The sequence below is a fragment of the Corythoichthys intestinalis genome, chromosome 5, assembly GCF_030265065.1.
Source record: "Corythoichthys intestinalis isolate RoL2023-P3 chromosome 5, ASM3026506v1, whole genome shotgun sequence".
NCBI lineage: Eukaryota > Metazoa > Chordata > Actinopteri > Syngnathiformes > Syngnathidae > Corythoichthys > Corythoichthys intestinalis.
In genome coordinates, this window is record NC_080399.1 from 17,950,188 (window position 1) to 17,974,700 (window position 24,513).

At 38.7% G+C, this 24,513-nt stretch overlaps 2 protein-coding genes across 3 annotated transcripts in view; both read right to left on the bottom strand.

The window, feature by feature from the left end:
* Positions 1–18,787, bottom strand: part of LOC130916238 (transcriptional enhancer factor TEF-3-like) — a 92,601-nt gene extending 73,814 nt beyond the window's left edge. Inside the window, exon 1 of the mRNA XM_057836778.1 lies at positions 18,384–18,787. The gene's annotated coding sequence lies outside the window, so the exon portion shown is untranslated. The remainder of the gene's footprint in view (positions 1–18,383) is intronic.
* A 3,821-nt stretch (positions 18,788–22,608) lies between these two features.
* si:dkey-82f1.1 (DENN domain-containing protein 2A) overlaps positions 22,609–24,513 on the bottom strand; it is a 59,715-nt gene continuing 57,810 nt past the window's right edge. For both annotated transcript variants that reach the window (XM_057837255.1, XM_057837254.1), the window contains 5 exons: positions 24,362–24,403; positions 24,158–24,263; positions 23,764–24,060; positions 23,586–23,672; positions 22,609–23,262 (listed from right to left, as the gene is read on the bottom strand). In XM_057837255.1, the coding sequence (XP_057693238.1) occupies positions 23,231–23,262; positions 23,586–23,672; positions 23,764–24,060; positions 24,158–24,263; positions 24,362–24,403 (564 nt within the window). In that variant the 3' untranslated portion in view covers positions 22,609–23,230. The remainder of the gene's footprint in view (positions 23,263–23,585; positions 23,673–23,763; positions 24,061–24,157; positions 24,264–24,361; positions 24,404–24,513) is intronic.

Consider the following 24,513-nt stretch of genomic DNA (forward strand, 5'->3'; position numbering starts at 1 on the left):
ACAAGCAAGAAAATATGTTAATAATCGACTAACCTCTTCATTATTTTTCGATTAATTGATAGTTCAGCCAGAAAAATAAAGATTTAATTTCCATCCATTTATTAAAAAAATGACTTTCGAAATTGACATTGCAGAAAATGCTCAGACATGAATTTTTTCTGAGCTATTCATTTAAGCCGTGCAAAAATATCACATTGCTCAATCAAACCCGTATATGACCTAGCTTCCCCTTCCCTTTTTTTTCCTAGGTGTACCCTCTCCACAATTGGTGTTGGCAAGAGTATTCCTAAAAAGGCCGTTACGCTAATTACAACCAGGTAACATACTGTACATATTTAGGTTTTTGATTCACCATTCTATGTTGTTTTTTTCTCGGTCCCACTTAACCTGCTTCTGTCCAGTTGCAATAAACACTATATAAACAACCACAAAGAGAGTACACCAAACATCGTTGTAGCAGACTGAAACCTTTTCAAACTTTAAAAAGGATGTCCCGATCGCATATTCTTGCACCCGAGTCCGAGTCAACTGATTTTGAATATCTGCCGATCCGATTTTTTTTTAACAAAAGTTCCAAACAAGTTTCAGCACTGTACTGTTTACAGTACTTCCTATTTGGCTTTTTCCAGGAGTGTTGCGGGGTATAAAACATATACTGTAATTTTGTTTCTTTTGGCAATGCTATTGTATTTATGGTTTATGTTTTACCTTTTAGCCCTTAAAAAATAACAAACAAAAAAAAACCCAACCTGATCCTTTTCACCCGATTCCAATCCCATGAAAAATGGCGCGATCGGCCCGATTTCCAATTACGAGATCGGATGTGGTCTAAGCAGCTGAACTGGTCAGGTGAAAGAAAAACAGCAAGAAAATAGAGTAAAATATGAAGATAAATGTTGCTTGTTTCTTTCCCTTTTTTTAGGAGAAAGGAAGTGAGCAGGAAGGGGTTATTGGAGGACAGAAAGGAAAGAAGCAGACAGAAGCGAAGAAGTACAAACAAGAACAAGGAATACATCATTACATGTCTATGCTACCTATGAACATACAGTGGGGCAAATAAGTATTTAGTCAATCAAGTCAATCAAGTTCTCCCACTTGAAAATATTAGAGAGGCCTGTAATTTTTAACATGGGTAAACCTGAACCATGAGAGACAGAAAAAAAACAGAAAATCACATTGTTTGATTTTTAAAGAATTTATTTGCAAATCATGGTGGAAAATAAGTATTTGGTCAATAACAAAAGTTCATTTCAATACTTTGTTATGTACCCTTTGTTGGCAATAATGGAGGCCAAACGTTTTCTGTAACTCTTCACAAGCTTTTCACACACTGTTGCTGGTATTTTGGCCCATTCCTCTATGCAGATCTCCTCTAGAGCAGTGATGTTTTGGGGATGTCGTTGGGCAACACGGACTTTCAACTCCCTCCACAGATTTTCTATGGGGTTGAGATCTGGAGACTGGCTAGGCCACTCCAGGACCTTGAAATGCTTCTTATGAAGCCACTCCTTTGTTGCCCTGGCTGTGTGTTTGAGATGATTGTCATGCTGAAAGACCCAGCCAAGTCTCATCTTCAATGCCCTTGCTGATGGAAGGAGATTTTCACTCAAAATCTCTCGATACATGGCCCCATTCATTCTTTCCTTTACACAGATCAGTCGTCCTGGTCCCTTTGCAGAAAAACAGCCCCAAAGCATGATGTTTCCACCCACATTCGTCACAGTGGGTATGGTGTTCTTCTAATGCAATTCAGTATTCTTTCTCCTCCAAACACGAGAACCTGAGTTTCTACCAAAAAGTTCTATTTTGGTTTCATCTGACCATAACACATTCTCCCAGTCCTCTTCTTGATCATCCAAATCCTCTCTAGCGAACCGCAGACGGGCCTGGACGTGTACTTGCTTCAGCAGGGGGACACGTCTGGCAGTGCAGGATTTGAGTCTCTGGCGGCGGATTGTGTTACTGATAGTAGCCTTTGTTACTGTGGTCCCAGCTGTCTGTAGGTCATTCACTTGGTCCCCCCGTGTGGTTCTGGGATTTTTGCTCACCGTTCTTGTTATCATTTTGACGCCACAGGGTGAGATTTTGCATGGAGCCCAAGATCGAGGGAGATTATCAGTGGTCTTGTATGTCTTCCATTTTCTAATAATTGCTCCCACAGTTGATTTCCTTACAGCAAGCGTTTTATCCATTGCAGATTCAGTCTTCCCAGCCTGGTGCAGGTCTACAATTTTGTCTCTGGTGTCCTTCGACAGCTCTTTGGTCTTGGCCATAGTGGAGTTAGGAGTGTGACTCACTGAAGTTGTGGACAGGTGTCTTTTATACCGATAATGATTTAAAACAGGTGCCATTAATACAGGTAACGAGTGGAGCCTCGTTAGACCTCGTTAGAAGTTAGACCTCTTTGACAGCCAGAAATCTTGCTTGTTTGTAGGTGACCAAATACTTATTTTCCACTCTAATTTGGAAATAAAGTCTCTAAAAATCAAACAATGTGATTTTCTTTTTTTTTTTTTTTCCCACATTCTGTCTCTCATGGTTGAGGTTTACCCATGTTGACAATTACGGGCCTCACTAATCTTTTCAAGTAGGAGAACTTGCACAATTGGTGGTTGAATAAATACTTATTTGCTCCACTGTAGTGGTTCTTTCGTTAGCTAATTGCATTTACCCGTGGACATCATGTGAAGGGCCTGATAAATGAGGAGAAAGAGGAGGGACGGTGGATCAAAAGGAGACGTGATTAGGCGCTGTGGAGCCTATACAATTCAGCAATGTGAGGTGGGGAACCCAGTATTATGTAAATCGCCTTAAAGTGTGGATATGCTGACATCGGATTTTATGCTACCTTATCACTAATCCTGGCACTGAGAATCTTTGTGCCACTCTGCCTTTAATTTGTGCAATTAAATGTAAAAATTAGTTCCAATAAAATGTCTTGTTTTGATTAAACAAAGATTGGGGTTGTCTTCATGGAAGACGAGAAATTTGTGAAATATTTTTCGATGAGACTTTCTAAAGGTCTAGACAATATAAAAACAAAGGAGGTCTCTAAACCCTGAATTAGTTGCCAATTCATTTGATGGTCAGTTGATTAGGTCATTTCGAGTCATCACAGACCAACGTTTAAAAATCACTGGAACATTGGACCATTAGTTACAATGTCAAATTCTAGGGAGCCTCAATGCTTCTAGAAAGAAAATCAGTATTGTACATAAAACATGTTAGGTTCTTCTATATTTTCATAAAAATCACTACTATCCCACAGCTGCCATTACTCACATTTAATAAGTGAGCTTGATTTGAGTTTGAGATTTTTTGCAAAGGAAAACAAATAAAGCTGCGCCTGGTGTGAAGATGAGCTGGATGGGGAGGGAGGGTGCGCTGGAGGCTGCAAAAGTCAATACACGTGAAGCCACATTAAAGAGGGATCACCGACTAGACACACACACGCACAGGATCATAGTAGGTTATTAAAGCCCGAGGGGGATATTTAGTTCAACCATTCTATCATTTCCACTTTAAATGTCTAAACTCTTAATTGTTAATGTGGAATTTCTATTACTGCTGAATCTAATAGCCTTTTAATAAGGTAAATTGAGCTTGACGTTCTGTTCAGTGACATATGCAGGCATGGAGCGGAAGCACTGAGAAGTCCACCGACAGATGGACATCCTGTTTGCTCTCACCACAATGTTGTTTAGGATGTGCGTGTAAAATGGAAACGGGCCAAGACGGAAGCCCCTTTTGGACAAGGAGCTCATGAGTCAGTACAATTGGAGCTTTGTCCGTTCCGTGTGGACTCCCCTGCCTGTCCATTTAGGGCAAGAAAAGGACAGGGAGGGCGGGAAGCGACGTCATTTATAAGCCCAAACATGAGTGTGAGTTACGTGTGGAGGAAAAACGGCTGAGGAAAAACGGCTGCTTCAAAGCAGATTACACTGGGGAATGGCCAAAAGTAGTCGGGTGTAAAGTGAAAGGAAGAAACTCTTGGAAAGCACTGCCATTCTTCCTTTGAGCTTACTAAATTGCACCAAAAGCACACGATTTATATACAGCCTTAAAACTTCGGTTCGGTTTCTTCTCACATCGTACAATATCCAAGCAAAGCTAAATCATCACAACAAAGAGGTGCTTGACTTCACCCAATTGTCTACGTTTCCACACAACAAGTACCTCAACTTTGTTTTTACTTGAATATCAAGCTTTAGCAATGAACTGTGTTACCTGACAGTGAGCCCATGAGGCAATATGGTTACACAACTATGCTGATTTTCAGAGAAATCAGAGCTCAAGGGCTTTCAATCTTGGTTTTGGGTTCAAATTTGTGAACTGAATACATTAATTCAAATGAAATCTGAAATTTAAGGACATCTTAAATAACACAGATGCTTCGGGTAAATACTATCAACATGACTATACATTTAGTAAAATTCCTCTTTAACCCTTTGTAATGGCAATATTTTTGGTAATTAAAATAAAAAAAGGAAAAAAATGACCAGGAATCCACATGTGATGTCCGCATATGTGGACGCCAGATCTCAGTTGAGATTATTTGTATAGTTTATAAGGCTCAGGGGCAGAGAAGTCTCTCCCCAATCCAGATGTTATGGGTTTGATTTCTCACCCTCGTGACCTTGTCTACATATCCTTGAGCAAGGTACTGGATAGTTTTTAAAAAAAATTTTTTAAAAGAAGGTAGTGTTAAGGTTTACAATAGGTTACTAACAGTGTCAGTCACGCGTTAAGGCCGAGTTATGCTTCTGCGGCAGACCTGCGCCATCAAGGCAGACCCAATTTACGACCCTCCGCCGTAGCCTGTCGTGCACTTCAAGAAAATCTTGACTTATGCGGCGTCAGCGCATGGTGACGTGGCACAAATGGACTGTGATTAGTCCGCTCAGACTGTTGTTTCCGGTTCAGCACGAAACTATCGCCGTTTTCAAACATTGTTTTGCTACATGCAAAAATGGACCAAGCCAACGGGAGCATCATCCAAGAGCATGTGCGACATCTTATACAAAGTCTTGTCAAGACATTATAAAGATTGTCAAATGGCAAGGTCAGTGATTGCATGAAAAATGGAAGAACCACCAAGATAAGTACGTGTGTGTTCAGAAGCGAATGGCCACCCTAAGCGGTGACCCGGTCGGCCAAAAACTGCCAGCTTTTTATCACTGTGTGTCATATTTTTGGTTGTTGCACTTCATCATTTATTGTGTACATATGTTTGCTGTGAGTCTGTGACTTATTTACATGTCACACTTCAAGTATATGAAGAATAAAGCACAGGTTTGGTGTCAAAAGAGTTCACACACTTGATACATGATCACTGATTGAGAGTGCCTTGGTGCTGTTATGATAACGTGTTTACCATCGAGGCTTCCAACACAGTTTGGGAAGTTTCATAGCCCCCAGTAATCTGAAAGGCTTCGCACTGGCTAGTTGTAGGACATGGCAAAAAAAATCGGGCTGGAGGGCTGTTCACAATTCTTTGCAGACCTTGGACAAAATGCTGGACACAGTGCTCGACGCCAGTTTGAAGCCAGCCGCCACAGCTTGCTGGCTTCCACCCGAGGCTAGAAGTCTATGTGCGGCATCAACAGTCGGACAGACCACCTCCGAAACCGTCATCTGCGTCACCTGCGCCTCAACATTTGTTCATTCAAGCGTTCCATTTCCGTTGGGAATGTTGTGTAACCGGAAGAAAACTAGAGGAAGTCGACAAGAGTCCCCAAAACTCTACAAACACAATGCCACCCCCCTCTAGTGGCTTGGAGGTGGATTACAGATCAACGCGTTCCCTTGCCGCAGAACTATCGAATGCTAATTGACGCCATAGTCGTTTCGCCGTCACCGCAACGCAGAAGCATAACTCAGGCTTCACTGTAATCTGATTACTTTCTTTCAGTAACGAGCAATCTATATCACGTTCATTTTTCCAAAACAGTAATCTGATTAAACTATTTTGTTATTGCCTCATAATGTATGTAGAATGAAGACTATTGTAGTCATGTATGAAGAGCATTTCAAATAGAACATGTTAGAAAGATTCCCATCTTCTCACTACGGATTCGTTTCCATGTTACCCGCTCACCGTTACTTTCTGTTTTTGTCTCTAGTCACACGCGCTAAGTGTTTCGGGACGAAGAATGGCGTGTGCCAGTGCGGTTACAGATTCCAGTCGAGTGCAGCCACCGGTTGAGATGTGCGAGGGAATGTTGATCTATTTGCTTCCATGATTGAACATAATTTTTCTTCATTCTGGAGGGTTCCAGCGATAGGGTGGGGCCGCTACATGCTTGGCTGTTTTGTAGTTTTGCCTTTTTTACATCATTTTCGTGTTTCACATTTATGCCGTGAGGTGACGTGTTCTTTTAGCATCTTTGGGATATGTTGCAAGTCCGACTGAGTGTAACGTGTTTAGTTGCCGCCCATTTTGTGGCCAAATTGACTATGTGTGTGTACGGCGTATTTCTACGTGGTAGAAATCAACTCCATCGAGTAAATAATCTTCCCCTTTAAATACAATTATCGGAAAGTCACTTACATGTGATGACTTTTTTCTGTTGACATTTTTCTGTTGAGGCAGCAGAGAGAGAAAAACTAGTGAAAAGTAACCGGTACATTACTTTTAAAGTAACTTCGTTACTTTGATAAAGTAATCAGTAAAGTAACTAGGTTACTTTTTTGAGGCGTAATCAGTATTTAAATTGCTTTTTCAAGTAATCTTTGACATCGCTGGTTACTAACATCACTAACACTCACAAAGTCAAACTGTAGGCCTATAGCAGGTTCACTAACCAAAAGCACCCATTCTACACTCACTCATTGACACATCCCAAGCATGGGCCTACAGTCACCCCCATCGAGGCCCCTCTTGCCTGGATCCGCTCAAGGGGATAATCCCCCCAGCTGGTGCTGCGGTAACACAACTGCTTACCCAGTCGAAACAAACAAATTTATAGTGACCCAAAAAAAAAAAAAAAAAAAAAACAGATGAGTTTTAGATTTGGTTATACATCACTATGAAAAATGCATTAAAGATACAAAAGTACATACAAAAATATCCAAGAAAAGAATGAAATATCACTTTTATTTATCTAAAACTGTCTCCACTGGTTACAAACTGCACTAATCAGGTTGGGAATGTAAATGTATATAAGGCAACGGTACGGGATCAAGCTGGAATGATGGAAGGTTGCAGTGAGGCACCATGAACAGCGTGTTGGTTTTTCTGCCTAGTTGTAATTAGAACACAAAAACACAGCATTTGTTAAGAAAAAATGTCCTTGAAATGACAATTTACATCAGTTGCAAAGACTTTTGTTATTGATCTCTGTCGTTTCTTGTTCATTTCAAAGTTCCGTATCTAGGTCCATTTATTGCCAATTTATTTTGTTTTAATGTTTGTTTTCTTTTTTCCACAGTTAACTGTTATTATTCTTGGTCATTTCATTCTCTCGGTTCTGCCTGCTTGTGCCCTGTTAAACCACTTACAATCGGGTTACACTACAAGTAAAAAACAAATGAGATAATTTGCCTTATAACCAAAAGACAACATGAAGAGTACTCCTGACAAATCTTTTTAAATAAGTGGTGCGAGAGTGGTACATGGGCTCCCTGTAGTGATACGTGAAGTTGTCACTGAGTCAAATATTCAGACTGTGCACAATGTTACAGTGGCCTATTGTAATCTTTCGAGATACGAATTTGATGTGAGTTTTCTCTTGAGATGAGAGCGAAATTTTGAGATACAAGCACAGTCCCGTGCTCGACCACTAGATTGCAGCAGCAAACTTTACAACTTTCAGCCACCATCAACTCATATTGGTTTCCTTGCAGTAGATAGAAAATAACAGTTGGTGTCAGTAATGCACCATTAAACTTTGCCAAAAACCAATAGAACCCAAAGAACAAGGAAGGAAAATATAACACAGGTTCACATAGTTTGGTCTCGACTTACAATTTATCTGATACAGGGGTCACTACCTTTACTGTAACAAACAATGGAAAACTAACCAGGAAGCACCAAGGCTAATAATTACAGTTAGAGGTCGACAGATATACAATCGTCCGGCCGATATATCAGGCTGATATATAGAGTTTTTTCCAACATCGGCCATCGGCCTATTAACAAAAGAAAAATTAAGCCGATAAAAAAAAGACTTTGATCAGGCATCTGTGTGGGCAACTGTGGCCGCCGCTGACTGACAGTTGGACCCCGGAAGGACCCTGCAGCCGCTTGATTGTAATTGTGATTTTAACATTGTAAATGTGTTGTTTTTTTATTTGCATGAGAGAATATGCAATGTTGCTTTAGCCTTTTAAGGTGTTTACTGAGTGATCCTTACACTCTAAACGTAACTTGTAGCATTAGCGTAGCATTCGTGTTAACATTAGCATGGAGAGCATCCTTTTGAACTGTCACTCTCACTTGTTTATGTTGGGGCCTTTGCTCCTCCCTCTTGAGACCTGGCCTACCTAATTGCAGGTTGGATGTCAGATGGGTAAAGCGGCCACAAGTGCTGGAAATGACAATCAGCAGTATTTAAAAGCCAGTGTACGCCGCTACCTCGTCGCCAGATCCACTAGTCTGTTTACTACGTCAGTTGTATCTCCTGTTCTCTCTTGTTTATCTGATCCCGGCTCACGACGTCTTTGCTCTCACCCAAGGTCCTGTTTTTGCACGCTTCTTGTCGGATTCTACGGCTGCCACCTTCTCAAGTTTCATCGCTTCACAATGGCTCAACTACCCCGAGCGGAAAGCTTGGTCGTGTCACAAATAAATTGTTTTGTCCATCATCAAATCGTGCTTGAGTTTACTCAGGGATCCTCTCCATTCCGCGAATCCTATCAGTTTAGATCTCGTCGTGACGTCCTGATGGGCAGAGGCATCGCATCCCATTAGGCAAACCAGGCAACTGCCTAGGCCCCCAGCCAGCAGGGGCCCCCAGAGGGCCAACATATTTAGCACACGCAGCTTTACTGCACTGTCACAGCGACAAGTGCGACAGTGCCAGTGAAAGCCTTGTGTCTGAGTTCCCTGAAGGGGCCCCTTCACTCGCTCTACTACCCCCCCCCACGTGACTCAGAATGAGAGTGAGCGGCGATTTGGCTTTCTTTTAATTGCCGTATATCCAAAATGAAGAGAAGTTATCCTTCTGGAAGCGACAAAAGAAAGAAAAATAAAAGCAGAAGAGGAGAAAAGGAAGCAAGACTGCGGTGAGTGTACTATGATACTGTAGTTTTATGTCCTAATGTAGTAGAAGCTGGGCACTTTGAGTGTCCTAAAAAGCACTCTATGAGACCGAGGCGTTATTATACTTTATTAAATATGCTATTTCCCCAAGTCCAACTGTCCCCCTGACTTGCACATTCTCAAAGGGCCCCATGTTGCCTGGGGCTCCTGGGGACCCTTGCTACGCCTCTGCTGATGGTGCCTGGGGCCCCAGGGGACCCTTGCTACGCCTCTGCTGATAGATTTAATTATTTGAAAGTAATATACTGTTCTCCCTGAGTTTGTATAATCATCAAAAGAAGTGCTGCGGTCTTTGGTTTGGTAGCACTAGACAGAATTAATCCTTTATGTCTCAGGTCGTCATTTTAAATTTGGAGATGTTGAAGCAATTTTTATATATTTTTTTTTAAATAATTTACGTGCTTTAAAACAGCAGATCGGGTTTGGATATTAGCAATCGTCTGAATTTTTTTTAGATACCGGCATCGGCATTTGAAAATCCCAAATCGACCTCTAGAATTTATCTATTTGGCAGATAAGTTAATGCTCACATAGAATACATTCTTTATCCTCTGCAGAGAATAATTAATATTTCTGACGTAGCCAGGAGCCAAGAGAGGAACTGTTGGGGGAAAAAAAGTGGGGCTGAAACGGATTTATGGAATTGCCATAAATTCCAACGGGGACTGAACATTTAATAATTCTGCACTTTAATGTTGATTATTGTTGTTGTATTGTTGAAGTTACCCATCCATACCACATTGATGTTGTATACTTGATGTAAAAAGTTTGAAAACAAATGCTCCAGATCCACCTGTTCTATAGCAAATATGCTGAGCACAATAACATTCATTCAGACCTGAACAGGTTGAAGATACAAAACAATTTCTTTAGCATTTTTGCCTCACAAACACATACATGTAAACATAGCAAAGAAAGGGGTTACTAAGTCTTTGTTGTACAAGGCTCATATGCAAGGCATTATTCTTCATTCTCATGCGAGCCGAGGAGGAATGATCGCTATGTGGGATGAGCGCAGTGGCGTCTCAGAGCGACTCCGTCTTTACACCCACACACTCATCACACACAGCCACCAACAAAGCATAATCAGAACACGGCGGTAAAAAGCGGCGACAAAAACGTATTCTGCAAAAAGGACAAACAGTCACATTCCTCAGTGGCTTGACAGCTGTGTTCTTTACCGCCCCGTCACCCTGCGCCATTCCACCTGTTGCACCCGTTGCAACACACACTCCTGTCAGCTGCCCTGTGGGACGCCATGACACACACACTAGCGAGCTTAAACCATGACTGACATTACTCACACTCGGACTCTCAGCTCCAGCAGCTGTACCAACTGAGATATACGGCATGGTGTAACAACAGGTTGATGACACAGGCTAGCATTGTGCATTGACTTACGAGTTAAGTTAGTTCTGTGACCACATTCAAAACTTAAAATGCTTATCTCAAATCAACATTTTCAATTCAAAACAGTAATATTTTTCTCAGAGCATGAATAAAATAAATTCTTTGTAGTACTGTTATGTCTGTCTAGGTGGTTTCTGCACTGTTTGTGTTCACATATCGCTCATTTAATAGGTTATAATTAGGGATGTCAAAATTATCGCGTTAACAGATAAAACAAACAGATTAAAATGACAGCACAGTGTCATGTGCACTTGTTACTTGTGCTTTTGGGTGTTTTGTCGCCCTCTGCTGGCGCTTGGGTGTGACTGATTTTATGGGTTTCAGCACCATTGTGTAATTATTGACATCAACAATGGCGAGCTACTAGTTTATTTTTTGATTGAAAGTTTTACAAATGTTATTAAAACGAAAACATTAAAAGGGGTTTTAACATAAAATTTCTATAACTTGTACTAACATTTATCTTTTAAGAACTACAAGTCTTTCTATCCATGGATCGCTTTAACAGTTAATAACGTTAATGCCATCTTGTTGATTTATTGCTATAATTAACAAATACAGTACTTATGTACAGTATGTTGAATATATATCTATATCTATCTATATATATCTATATCTATATCTATATATACATATATATATATATATATATATATATATATATATATATATATATATATATATATATATATATATATATATCCGTCTTGTGTCTTATCTTTCCATTCCAACAATAATTTACAGAAAAATATGGCATATTTTAGAGATGGTTTGAATTGCGATTAATTACAATTAATTAATTTTTAAGCAGTGATTAACTCAATTAAAATTTTTAATCGTTTGACAGCCCTAGTTATAATTACTGCAGCATTGATTATAGTTTCAATAACCCGCCCGTGGCACTCAGTTTGGGGAGAGAAAAAAAATCAGCTGCAACTTAAGTTCTCAAGCTCCATTTAGCATTTGTAACTTTAAATATTTGGTCACACCTTAAGACAAAAACTTGTATCAGCTCATAAAATTTACAAGTTGGATTATTGTAAATGAAAGTAATGCTGTTTTACTGTACCAATTGAAGTAACAGACTAATGACAAGCATTGGATTAATGCCCGAGATGTTTCCCAACATTTTTACTAACTGGAGTTTGAATCATATTAAACTAATTATTTAGCCATTTAGATTACAAATACCAAGTATTACATTCTAGTTTGTTACATACATGAAAATATGGGTCAGGGGTTAAAAAGGTAAGAAGGGTGTGGAGGAAATATGTTCCCGTACACTGTACAACCCAACAAAATATTGAGCTCTGTCGACCCACACTGTGTTTCAGCAGGGCCGTGTAGAGACCGGTGGAGGGGCAGGTGCTCATAGATCAAAAGGGGCACATGAACAAGTATTTAATACACCTTACAACAAAATAACTTCAACTTTAACCAGCTTTAGATTACAATTGGCTGTGACTATGACATACTTTAATTGGGAGGGGGAAACAGTGAATAGAAATCAATACCGTCATCAACACTTTCTGGCTGTGACTCAGTCTGCCTCTTTTCTTCCTTCCTCAACCACATCAGATGGTCACTGAGCCACCAACAGCTGTTTTCTCAAAACTATTATTTAATGATTATCCATATTTGACAACTCTAGCACCAATACTAAAGCAATTACATAAAATCTTATAGGAAAATAACACTGTCATTGTGTTTATAATTGTATTTCATACCCGACTATCCTTGCAAACTGTTATTCTTACCCAGTGTGCTATTCACCCAGCTGATGAGGCATCCACTGCCTTTAGCAGCCTCATCCAACTCCTTTTTTTTAATCCCACAATGTCCTTTCCTTACGAGGCATGTCTACATAATGAAAAATCTTAAATTTTAGACTCTCCGGTGGCTTTTATTTTTAAAGCTTTCTTAATTTCTTTCTATCTCAATAACTATAAGGGGAGATTTGTGTCTTTATTATTCAATCAAAAAAAAAAGTTGCTTCAAACAAAATATATATTTTCAATCCAAAAAAAGTCACCTCAATAAAAAAAAAATGTGTTTGATTGCAAAAATTAATTTGAGACAAAAAAAGCATATTTTTCTTGATTGAAACAACTTTTTTAATTGAAGTAATGTTGTTTTGCGTTTGGGCCAGATTTTGGCAAGGGCATTTGTGTCTTTATTATTCAATCAAAAATAAGTTGCGTCAAACAAACACAAAATAAAAATAAAAAAAATTACTTCAATCCAAAAAAAAAAAAAAAAAAAAATGGTAATCATACAAAAAGTTTGCGCATGCATCAATCATCGTTTAACTAAGTGAGCAGCTTGAGAGGATTTGGGTAGTTAACCAATTTATACAGATCTCATCCACCCCTTAGTTGACAATTTCCTACCCAACCATCTCCTGACCCATGATACCCGCCAAAAAAAAAAAAAAATTGAATGATTTAAAAAAACAACAACAACACCACAGGCTAGTAGGCCCAATCCACGTTGCACATAAATGTCCAAAGGATAACTCGCATGTGTAGTTGTTGCTGCTTTAAATACCGTTTGCTATATTTATTTACACCAAGGTATCATATTTTATAACTGATTGTGTTGTTTTTTTAACGTTCAACACATGACTCAACATGAGGTAAGTAACTTCACACCGAATTTTAAAAATATACTGTCCATTTATCTTCAACAGCGCTTGTTCTCATCAACCTTATGCAAGCTGACCTTGACCAAGAGACGGAATACACCCTGGTCTGCGTGCAGGGTGCATACGGCGGAACAATTACTCTCCTAATCAAACTATGAACAATTTTGAGTAATCAAATAACTTAACGTATCTTTCTGTAATGTGTGTGGTGGCCAGAGTCAAATACTGCTGCAAACAGCAAAGGACATAGTAAGTGCAACTTGGCTTATGTAAATACAGCAGATTCCACGTTCATACAGAAAATGTAGATACCAGAAAGAAATACTAAAATACAGTGGTATTAAAAAGTATCTGAACCATTTGGAATTTCTCACATTTCTACATAAACTCACCATCAAATGTGATCTGATCTTTGTCAAAATCACACAGATGAAAAAACTATCTGCTTTAACTAAAACCACCCAAACATTTATAGGTTTTCATATTTTAATGAGGATAGTATGCAAGAAGAACATGTGTTTTGTTCTTCTGAAACCATTCTGAAGTTGAATTACTTCTGTATTTTGGATCATTGTCTTGTTGCAGCATCCATCTTCATTTTAACATCAACTGTCTGACACCCGGCCTCAGGTTTTCCTGCAAAACATCCTGATAAACTTTTGAATTAATTCTTCCATTAATGATGGCAAGTTTTCCAGGCCTTGAGGCAGCAAAATAGCCCCAAATCATGATGCTCCCTCCACCATGCTTCAAGGTGGGGATCAGGTGTTGATGTTGGTGAGCTGTTCCATTTTTTCTCCACACATGACGTTGTGTGTTACTCCCAAACAATTGAACTTTGGTTTTGATCAGTCTACAAAATATATTGCCAAAACTTCTGTGGAATGTCCAAGTGCCTTTTTGTGAACATTAAACGAGCAACGATGTTTTTTGGGGGGACAGCAGTAGCTTCCTCGGTGGAGTCCTCCCTCGAACACAATTTTTGGCCATAGTTTTACATATAGTTGATGTGTGCGCAAAGATATTGGACTGTGCCTGTGATGTCTGTAAGTCTTTCGCAGAAACTCTAGGGTTCTTTTTACCTCTCGGACTATTCTGCGCTGAACTCTTGGCGTCATCTTTGGTGGGTGGCCACTCCTTGGGAGAGATGGAACAGTGCCAAACTCTCTCCATTTGTAGACAACGTCTCTGACTGTCGATTCACGAACAGACTTTTAGAGATGGTTTAGCATCCTTTCCCAGCTTTATACAAATCCACAATCCTTGATTGCTGGGCTTCAGACAGCTCTTTTGACCGAGCCACGATGCACATCAGTCAATGCTTCTCATCAAGACAATTCTTACCAGGTATGCGTTTTATAGTGGGCAGGGCAGCTTTAAACCACTCACCAGTGATTGGGCACACACCTGACTTAAAATGTTTGGTAAAAAATTGGTTTCAATTGCTCTTTACGTCTCCTTAGGCAGAGGGTTCACTTACTTATTTTTTCCCCCTTATGTCATTGTTTGCATGCTACCCTCATTAAAATCTGAAAACCTATAAATGTTTGGGTGGTTTTAGTTAAAGTATTTTCATCTGTGGTATTTTGACAAAGATCAGGTCACATTTAATGGTGATTTTATGCAGAAATGTGAGATATTCCAAAAGGTACAGAAACGTTTTCATACCACTGTAAAACAAATTCAACAGTTGAAAAGAAAGTAACTAAGAAATATGATTTACCAATTCAAATGAGCCCTGAGTCTTTACAATTATGAAGTCTCCGTAGTTTAAATAGGATTAAATTGTTGTCACAATGTCTTCAAACCAAGAACTTCTGAACTGTAAGACACGCGTGCTAGCCACTCATCCAAGATAAAATCCAAAAGCTGATTATACGCCCTGGAATGGTCATCACTCAATTTCAGGGTACAAACAGAGACAGAAAACCATACACACCATCACCCAACTCAACAATGGTCAGTGATTTGCTTTTGTAATACAGAATTTGTGCTAACTCGTCAAGAGATTTTAAGGACACCCTGTACTAATTTACACCAATGCATCATATTTGGTATCTTGTGGTCCTCTTTAAAAGAAACTGCTGTATTATAAGCCAAAACAACTTTTGTGTTTGATAGAACAATATGTCTATATTCTGCCATCACTATTTTTAATTTGCCCATTTTACCCTAAAACCCCCCGTTTACAGACGTCGCACAACCGCTTTTGTTTCTACCCAGCCATAAAACAAAGGTAATTAATTATATTTATTATTTAAAATCCCTGTCATTTTTAGCTTAGAATCATTAATTGATGTCTAATATTTGGTTTGAAAAAGAAAAACGAATTTAAAAAATTATTCACTTGCATATTTTAAACTTTTAAACGAATTACGTCACAATAAAAAAAATGGTGTCTGTAAAAAAGTCACAGATATTTACCTCATAAATGTCGCCTAATTGTATTTTTTTGTTTGTTTCTGTCGCATTTTTTCCGATATGTTAGATGATAAATAACCGATCCAAACAAAGATAAATTGGAAAAAAAGTTTAAAAAGGTAAATATATGAAAAATAAATCTTGACCATTCCTTGATGTCTGCGATTTCTGCATCGCAACCCTGGTTATATTACCCTGTTTCACCAAAAAAATCCAGCTCTGGCCATTCACAGCTGTGTCTTGACACTCAGTGATACATGCTACATGGAGTTTTTAGATCGAAACAAGGTAAGTGCGCAATAATATCTCGTTGAAGTCATGGCGTCTTTAATTCTGCTCTCGTGTCCTCTCACCTCCAGATAGGGTTTTGCTGTTTAAATTTTGAATTTTTTTTAATGCCCTCCTGTTCACAATTTTTCTTCCCCCAGAAAATTGAGATTTTAAGCTTTCCAATGATGTATCACATGTGCATATCGGACAATTTTGAAAGTTGGCTAAATTGGGGGCGTCCGAGCGGAACTTCAAGTCACCTGAGTGTTGACAGCCCTACTATACAGTGTTATTGATTTCAATCTTTAATATTGACTAGCTAAGAAATCCAGCATATGCTGGTTTGTGAAACAGCAAGACCAGTACCAAAAACAACAAATCCAGCAGGATCTTAATGGTGTTTTAGTACTAGCTTTGCTGGTACAGAAACCAGCAAATACTATTATTATACTATTTTTTATATACTATCTTTTTTAGCAAGGTATTCATGCACAACAAAGTTGAGAACAAATATCCTAGTTATGAAAATGTTTGATTGAAATAATTATTAATTAAATATTAAGAGTGTGAGTTAGAGCTGAAACGAATACTCGAGCAACTCGAGTAACTCGAGTTTAAAAACTGATCCGAGTAATTTTATTCACCTCGAGTAATCGTTTATTTTGACAGCTCGAAGCATCACGTTTTGCTCGGACTACTTTTAATGCGTGACAACGCGCTGATGTCACATGCGTAGAGGAAGAAGCAAAAAAAAAAAAAAAAAAACTTACTGCAGCGGACATCCGCTACAAACGACGCCGACTTTGCTAAATACTAGCCCGCACGATGCTACGTTGGTAGCAGGTAGCGTCTGATGAGTCTCATAGAGATCACGTAGTATGTTGAACTAGATGTGAAATGACAGACTCGGCCGCGTCTGGGCAGCGTTAGTTAACAGCCGCCATCTTAAAGCAGTAGAGCGCTAAGCGCTAATAAAGAGCGCATAGCGCTAATAAATAAGATTAACAATACTGTCACTAGCTCAAGTAACGTTAGCCCTGCGGAGGGCTAGGTTTTTATTAATTATGACCACTTTCGATGCGTGGCTAACGTGTCTTACATACAGGCTTTAACATAACATAGCGTTAATGTGGAGTGATGAGGGTGTAAAATAAAAACTTAATAATGCTAACTATCAGTTTTAGCTCAGTAGTCATTGCTGGATAAAACACCAAGTAGCACTGGTCCCTAATGTGCTCCATATACAACCTGTATCATACATTTATTTTGAACACTGCAAAAACTCAAAATCCTATCAGGACTTACAGTTTAGACTAACTTAGAACTTAACTAGAACTTAAAAATGGCTTGACACAAATAAATTCAATTGAAACACATGGGGAAAAAATCCTAACTTTTAAGTGATTTGTGTTATCAAGCAGAACGGCATTTTTAGGTATATTTATATCCATTTAAAAAAAAAAAAAAGATCTAAAGGTTTTTTGAGTGAAAGCAGTGAATTAGTCTTTTTATTCTAGTTACATTTGAGATGCAATTGTTGGCTGTTTTCAACAATATACATCGAAAATAAAGACATTGATTGAATGAAAATGGTTCAAGATTAGATGAAATGTTTTGTTTTCTCATGTATATTTATAATGGCTCTTCACCTGAAAATATATTTGTTTTATCCGATTACTTGATTAATCGATAGAATTCTCAGTCGATTACTCGATTACTAAAATATTCGATAGCTCCAGCCCTAGTGTGAGTGTTGTGATTACCCTTTAGGTAAACTTTTTCACTTTAAATTTTAAAATGAAGCAGGGGCAAAAGTACAGACATTCATAATTACAAGTACTAATACTTCACAGTCCACCACCGACAAAATGAGAAACTTATCGTTATTTTGTGGCGTGTAGTATGAGTATGAAATCAGCTTCGATTGTTTAGGGCAGCAATATGAACCTCACGAAATGTGAATTCTGTTTTTAAATAAATGACTTTAACTATATTACTGCAACGGCAGGTGTTTTCATGAACTACGTCACGCGCTGACACATGTAATACATTCTGGGAATTCTACACACAAAATAGTTAAACCAATTAGTCTGTCTTAAAGTTGACACGGTTAATATTTAAGCAAAAAACAATGACGTGAGTCCATTGTAAAGTGCTCCAAAGTATCCCGCCGAGTAACAGCTAAGCGACTCGGGACGCGGACTTTAAAATGTGTAAAATGCCATTTTACAATGTGGAATATTCTAGGAATGTTGTCGCCGACGTTGACTGGGAATCACCATCAGCGTAAAAATGACTACAAATAGTGGCGTACTGTCAAATTTGAGAAACTTTATTCAGGCTGTAAATGTTCAAAAAACGCAAGAAAGCGCTTACCTGGCGGGAATCCTCACAGGTGAAGCAACAGTTTGCAAACTCTTCTTTTGTTTTCTTTTATTGATGTCCTTCTGACCTTCTTCTCAGTGCCGCTTGTTTGAAGCGAGAGCAAGGCAGGAATTTGTGGAATTACCGTGGTATGACACGAAGCCCGGAAAAAAGCCGCAGAAAAGACCACGGGAGGGGAGGCACGTCTGACCCGTCACCGCGTCATTGTGGAGGGGTGAGTGGAAGGGGAGGGGTCGGGGAGTGGAGTTGACGGAGGCAGTCACATTGTGTAAAATTGGAAATGCTCACTCAAACACTGGAACTCAAGTGGTCAATAGTTTCATGGTATGTTTTTGTTGACAATCAAATTGGAATGCCTGCATACTCGTACACTCATTTTAATAAAATAATATTAGTGTGAATGGTTGGCGCTAGGTATGTGCCGGTATGATATTCTAACGGTATGATAACCTTAAGCCAAAATACCACAGTTTCACGTATTGCAATTACAGCTCTAAAATGTGTTACATTGATATATGGTGGAAAACACTCAGGTGACTTGAAGTTCCGCTCTGAGACCCCCAATTTGGCCAAATTTTAAAATTGTCCTATATGCAAGTGTGATACATCATTGGAAAGCGTATAATCTCAATTTTCTGGGGTAAGAAAATTTTTGAACAGCTGGGCATTTAAAAAAATTTTTTTTTTTTTTTTTTTTTTTTTTAAGCAATAAAACCCTAACTGAAGGTGAGAGCACGCAAGAGCATAATTAAAGACGCAATGATTATAATGAGATATTATCACGTACTTACCTCTTTCGATCCAAAAACTCCATGTCGCATGTATCACTGAGTGTCAAGACACAGATGTGAATGGCTACAGCTGGATATTTTGTGGATTTTACGGGTGAAACATGGTAATATAACAAGGGTCGCCATGCAGAAATCGCAGGCATCAAGGAGTGGTCGAGATTTTCATATATTTACCCTTTTAAAGGTTTTTTTTTTCCCAATTTTTCTTTGTTTGGATTGATAATTTATCTAAACTATTGGGGAAAATGTGACAGTAACGAAAAAAATACCATTAAGCGATAGTTATGACATAGATGTCCATGACTTTTTTACAGACGCTAATTTTTTCATTGTGATGTATTTGTTTAAAAGTTTAAAACACGCGAGTGAATAATTTTTTAAAGTCGTTTTTTTTTTTTATATATAACTAAATATTAGACATCAATTAATGATTGTAAGCTAAAGATGACAGACATTTTGAATAATAAATACAATTACTTACCTTCTTTTTATGGCTAGGTTGAAACAAAAGCGGTTGCGCGACATATGTAAACGTGGGTTTCCAGGGTAAAACAGACAACTTAAAAATAGTTCGGGGACTTAATGCGCTATGAATATGCTATGGCAGCATATAGACTTATTGTTTTATCACACACAAAAGTTCTTTTGGCTTAAAATACAGCAGTTTATTTTAAAGAGGGGTGCAAAAGCAGAAACCGCTTTTTCAGCCTTGCCTGTGTTTTCCGCCATATCTGGGTTCAAAAAATAAATAAATTAAAAAAAAAAATTTTTTTTTCAAAACATATTAGCAAATTGGAACATAAGTATAAACAGATAGCAGACCGACATTGAATAAACGTTGATTTTCCATCAAAATCATCAGTATGGTTGACATAGAAATTTTCGACGGCAAGTGACGTTGAAACAACGTTGTTCTATGGTATGTCAGGCAAAGTTTGGGTTACCATTGTTTTATAGATAATGAACTAATGTTGACAAATAGTTGATTTATGATTGACCGGGAAATATGATTGAAAAGTCATTGAATTATGGATTAGCGGGCGTTTTGGTCGAAAACATAACATTGATTCAGTGTTGTTCCAATATTATTAATAATAAAAATGACGGTTAGGTTTTGTAAGGATTTCAACGTTGAAACAACATTCATTGAGGGTGCAAAAGTGACGTTGATTCAACGATATAAGATCGACGGCGGAATGTTGATCCAACATCTTTTCAACGTCGGTCTGCTATTCGAGTAATGTTAAGTAAAAAAAAAAAAACAGCCACAGGTCAACATTATTACCATCGGAACAAAAATAATTGAACTATTTTCCACAAAAAGCACAAGTGTATGACTTGTAACATGTTTACATTATACATACAATGTCTTTCTCAACACAGTTTCCAGAGAGAAAAAAACACCACCTTTTACTACCGCTAGACACACTAAACACGCTGGAGTTAACTCTCGTTGCTGGTGGGACACGCTCATGACCGCGTTTACTAACGTTTAATTTTGTATGAATGCGAAATCATATTGGAGGTATTGCCTCCTCGGCAGCCACCCTCCGAAAACATGTTTTACATGTTGGTGTAAGGATGCGCGATGGAACGGGATCCCAAAGCAGACAATGGCATGAGTGACTGTGATCAAAAATGATTTTTTGTTGCTACATGCAAGAGCATATAGGAAGGCTGACAAGGATCGGGAAGAAAATCAGACTTGATGCTCCGACGTGGGGCGCACAGAGACAGGTCCTGGGACGAGTGCAAAAAATCATGAGCCGAGAAACACAGAAAAAAGTATCAAATGAATGCGAGAAGCAACTGACGGTGGAAACAGACAAGTTGATCTGGCTACAAGGTGAGGCGTCCACTGGCTTTTCAAGGCTGCTGATGATGATAGCCTGCACTTGTGGTCGCGCCACCCGTCTGACGTCCAACCTTTAAATTACATTGAAATATACACACCTGCCGGAGGTGACCCAGGTCTCAGGAGGGAGGGGCTGAGGCCCTAACAGTCGGTTGGCCCTCCTCCTCTAAGCCGCAGCCGTCTAACTTTTCTCGGCTGAAGTATTCCCATACCAGCGATATCATTTTCTTTGATGGGGGAAAATGTTCAGGAGTTTCACCTCCAGCCATCGTGTAGCACAGCTGACTCAATGACACTGAGCAACAACCGGTGGGGGAGGGTTGAAACTTCCAGCTCCAAGCGAGGGATTTCTCCATGCATTTTTGGGACATGAAAAATAGCTTATACCTCAGGGACAGTATGACGGAAAATTTTTGCGGTTTTGAAACCTTGACATTTTCATACCACAGTATATCTTGAAACCTGTAATCAGCACATGTCGAGTTGACGCGTAACATTAATGCATATATTCTGCAAATCAAGTCACAATAATGCTGAATGTCAATCATTCACCGACAGCGAGTCGAAATTATTTGTGTTTATATTGATGTCTGCCCTTCACACATGGTGACTTGTTCAGCATCAGTACAGTAATGAATAATATTTAATACATCCAAATATACTGTTATTGCTAAATTAAGCAATTGTAATAACAATAAAGTACAATAATATGTTGCCTTTTGTAATGTGGAAGGATGAAGTTCAAGAATTAAAATGTCATCATCTGTCAACATTGTCTAATGATACTATGTGACCTAAAATGTTTTAATTAACTAAAATTAATATCTTAATAAACAAGACCTTTTAATATGAATGCTGAAAGTGTGGCCAGGTTGCGTGAATTGTGACCGTTTTCGCAAGTGAAAGTTAAAGGTCATTCATTCTAATTAATTTTGAGGTATGTTAAAAAGTTATGATTATCTTTCTTCCCTGTGGAATCTAGCATGCACATTAATGATAGTGTTAATCAAAATGTGTTTTATATTAATCTTTAGTTCATATATTATCCTATTTTAATGATATGATATATTTTACATTGTTTCACGTCGTTAAAGGCCAATTCTCTGCGAATAGCACGAACCACCCTCTGAACCACTGGGACCTCCCAGTGGTGATATTAGGAATTACTGCCCTTGAATGCAGAACTATAAATCATGTGGTTCATTGAGATCACATGTCCAGCACATTTAAATCGCATTACATAATGTACAGAGATGTTACTTCCCTCACTTAGAGTGTAGAAACCACATCATGGACCATCAGGTAATCTCCCATGGATTGGAAAGAAAGGCAAACACATACAACGGGTCAATATAATTTGACAATGGCCAATAAAGCTTGGCTACATTTTGAAAAATAAATAAAACACATAAAATCCCAAAGAAAGACAGGAAAAGCCTGCTATGAATTATAAAATGTAGACAAATGTGGTTAATAAGAAGCATTTTAAATGGATTGTTTTCATTTTCGTGTGTTGTTTGCCTCAGGGTTTTGACATGAAAAAAATTGCAGTCCAAAGAAGCATCATTTGTCAAAAAGACATTTACAACTTTATTTATAAAGTTCCATTCTCAAAGGTTAAGGCAAACTGATTGACCTACCACACAAACACGCACATCCATCCATTATACCTTTTGACACTCGAGAGAAGCGTTCACATTCATTTTCTTTCACATTTTCCTCCTTTGCCTTTCACTTGGTGCTCATTTCTACTCTGATAATAAACGTATAACACAGTTAATTTACTTGGAAAAAGTGGTACGTACAGCCAACAAAGTCTAGATCTTGTTAAATAAAGCCCATGAACAAACTAGTTGCACACACACAAAAAAGGAGATTATGTTGATTTAAAAAAAACAAAGGAAAAAAAACAAAGGAAAACAATATAAATTAATTTAAAGCCTCCTGTTGAAGAAGAAGTTGTACTCATGTCAAAACTTCTATGGGAATGACCGGTAGTTGGAATGTATGAGTTGTCTGGAAAGTTCCTCAAGTATTTACACTGTGCTTGGCTTTACACTGAAAGCTCATCTGGGATAGGAGTTCACACACAACTTGGAAAGAGTTTATTCAACTTTTAAGGGTTCTCCTTTCATCGGAAAGAGCACTCAGTATTATTTTTCCTGCCTTCTTTTGTTATCATGTTGGAGGCATCACTTCTTGGAGAGGAATTTCATCTTGTTTCCTAAAAAAAAAAAGGAAAGAAAAAGACAATATTAGAGCAAAACAAAACATTTGAGAGGAGATATTTTTATTTATACTGCTTCAAAATCCTAAAATAATTGTACCATGCATGCCCCTATATAGGGATTAATAGCTTGCCTATAGTCGAGAAACATGTTAAGATAGCAAATTAATATTTTTGAGCTAAAAAGTCATAATTTTTACAAGAAAAAAAAAATTCTAATTATTCTGCAGACCTCCTACCTATGTCTCATGGACATTCGGGAGCCCGTGGACACCAGTTTGAGAAAAAGTGTACTAATCTGCCAGCAGTAAAAATCTTACCTAAGCCTTTTAAGAATTTGTTGACACCTCGGTGTTCACTGCCAGGAAGTGCATCAAGATACTCCTGTGCTCTCACCTCAAACAAACCTGGAGGAAAAATCCAATAAGATGACTTTTGGGAACCGCAATTCATTCTACTAGTCAGTGTTGGTAGTAGGTTTTCATTTTTTTGAAGTACCTCTAAGGCCCTGTCTTCGTAAATCTCTCTCCTGAATGAAGCCTGTAAACATTTGTGTCTCCATGAAGACCTCCAGGAACCTCCTCAAACTCTTGGAAGTGACCGCCTTACGAAAGGCCTCCCGCTGAAAGGACAAGGAGCAGGACGACGAAGAGGAGGAGGAGGTGGGGCTAGGTGAGGCGGGAGAAAACTCATCCTCCCGCTCTGACCCGCTCGTGAAGAGCGAGTAATGGCCGACCATTTCCACAAAGAAACGCACAAACGCCTCAGACACCACTGTGCTCAGACAGCTGGAGTCTGGAGGGGAGACGGACAAAAGTATTAAATTAGGAAGACTCATTCCACTCCATCATCCTCCATTATATTACTATATAAGCATAAATGTGCATGAAACCATTGAGCAGATCTCCTTTATCCGAGGCCAGTTCCCTCCTCTTCTCGAGTACATGTTCCAGAGCTGCCTGCAGCTTGTGGGGGAGAATGGAGTCTTCATCATCCATCTGCATGCGGGAGATCCAATAAATCAAAACTCAACATGTACTCCAGTGAGTTATTTTGCACATTTAGGCTGTTCTCCATATGTCTTTCAGGTCTCTACCTGCCGTAAGAAGCGGCTGTTTCCGAGGTCGACCACCAGGACCTGTGGAGGAGTAATGTCAATGCTTTTCAGTCAGTCAGTGATGACAGAAGTTTTATTCCCGAGAAGTATAATAATTATTGTCGGCCACTGTAACGTTAACACATTTTTCT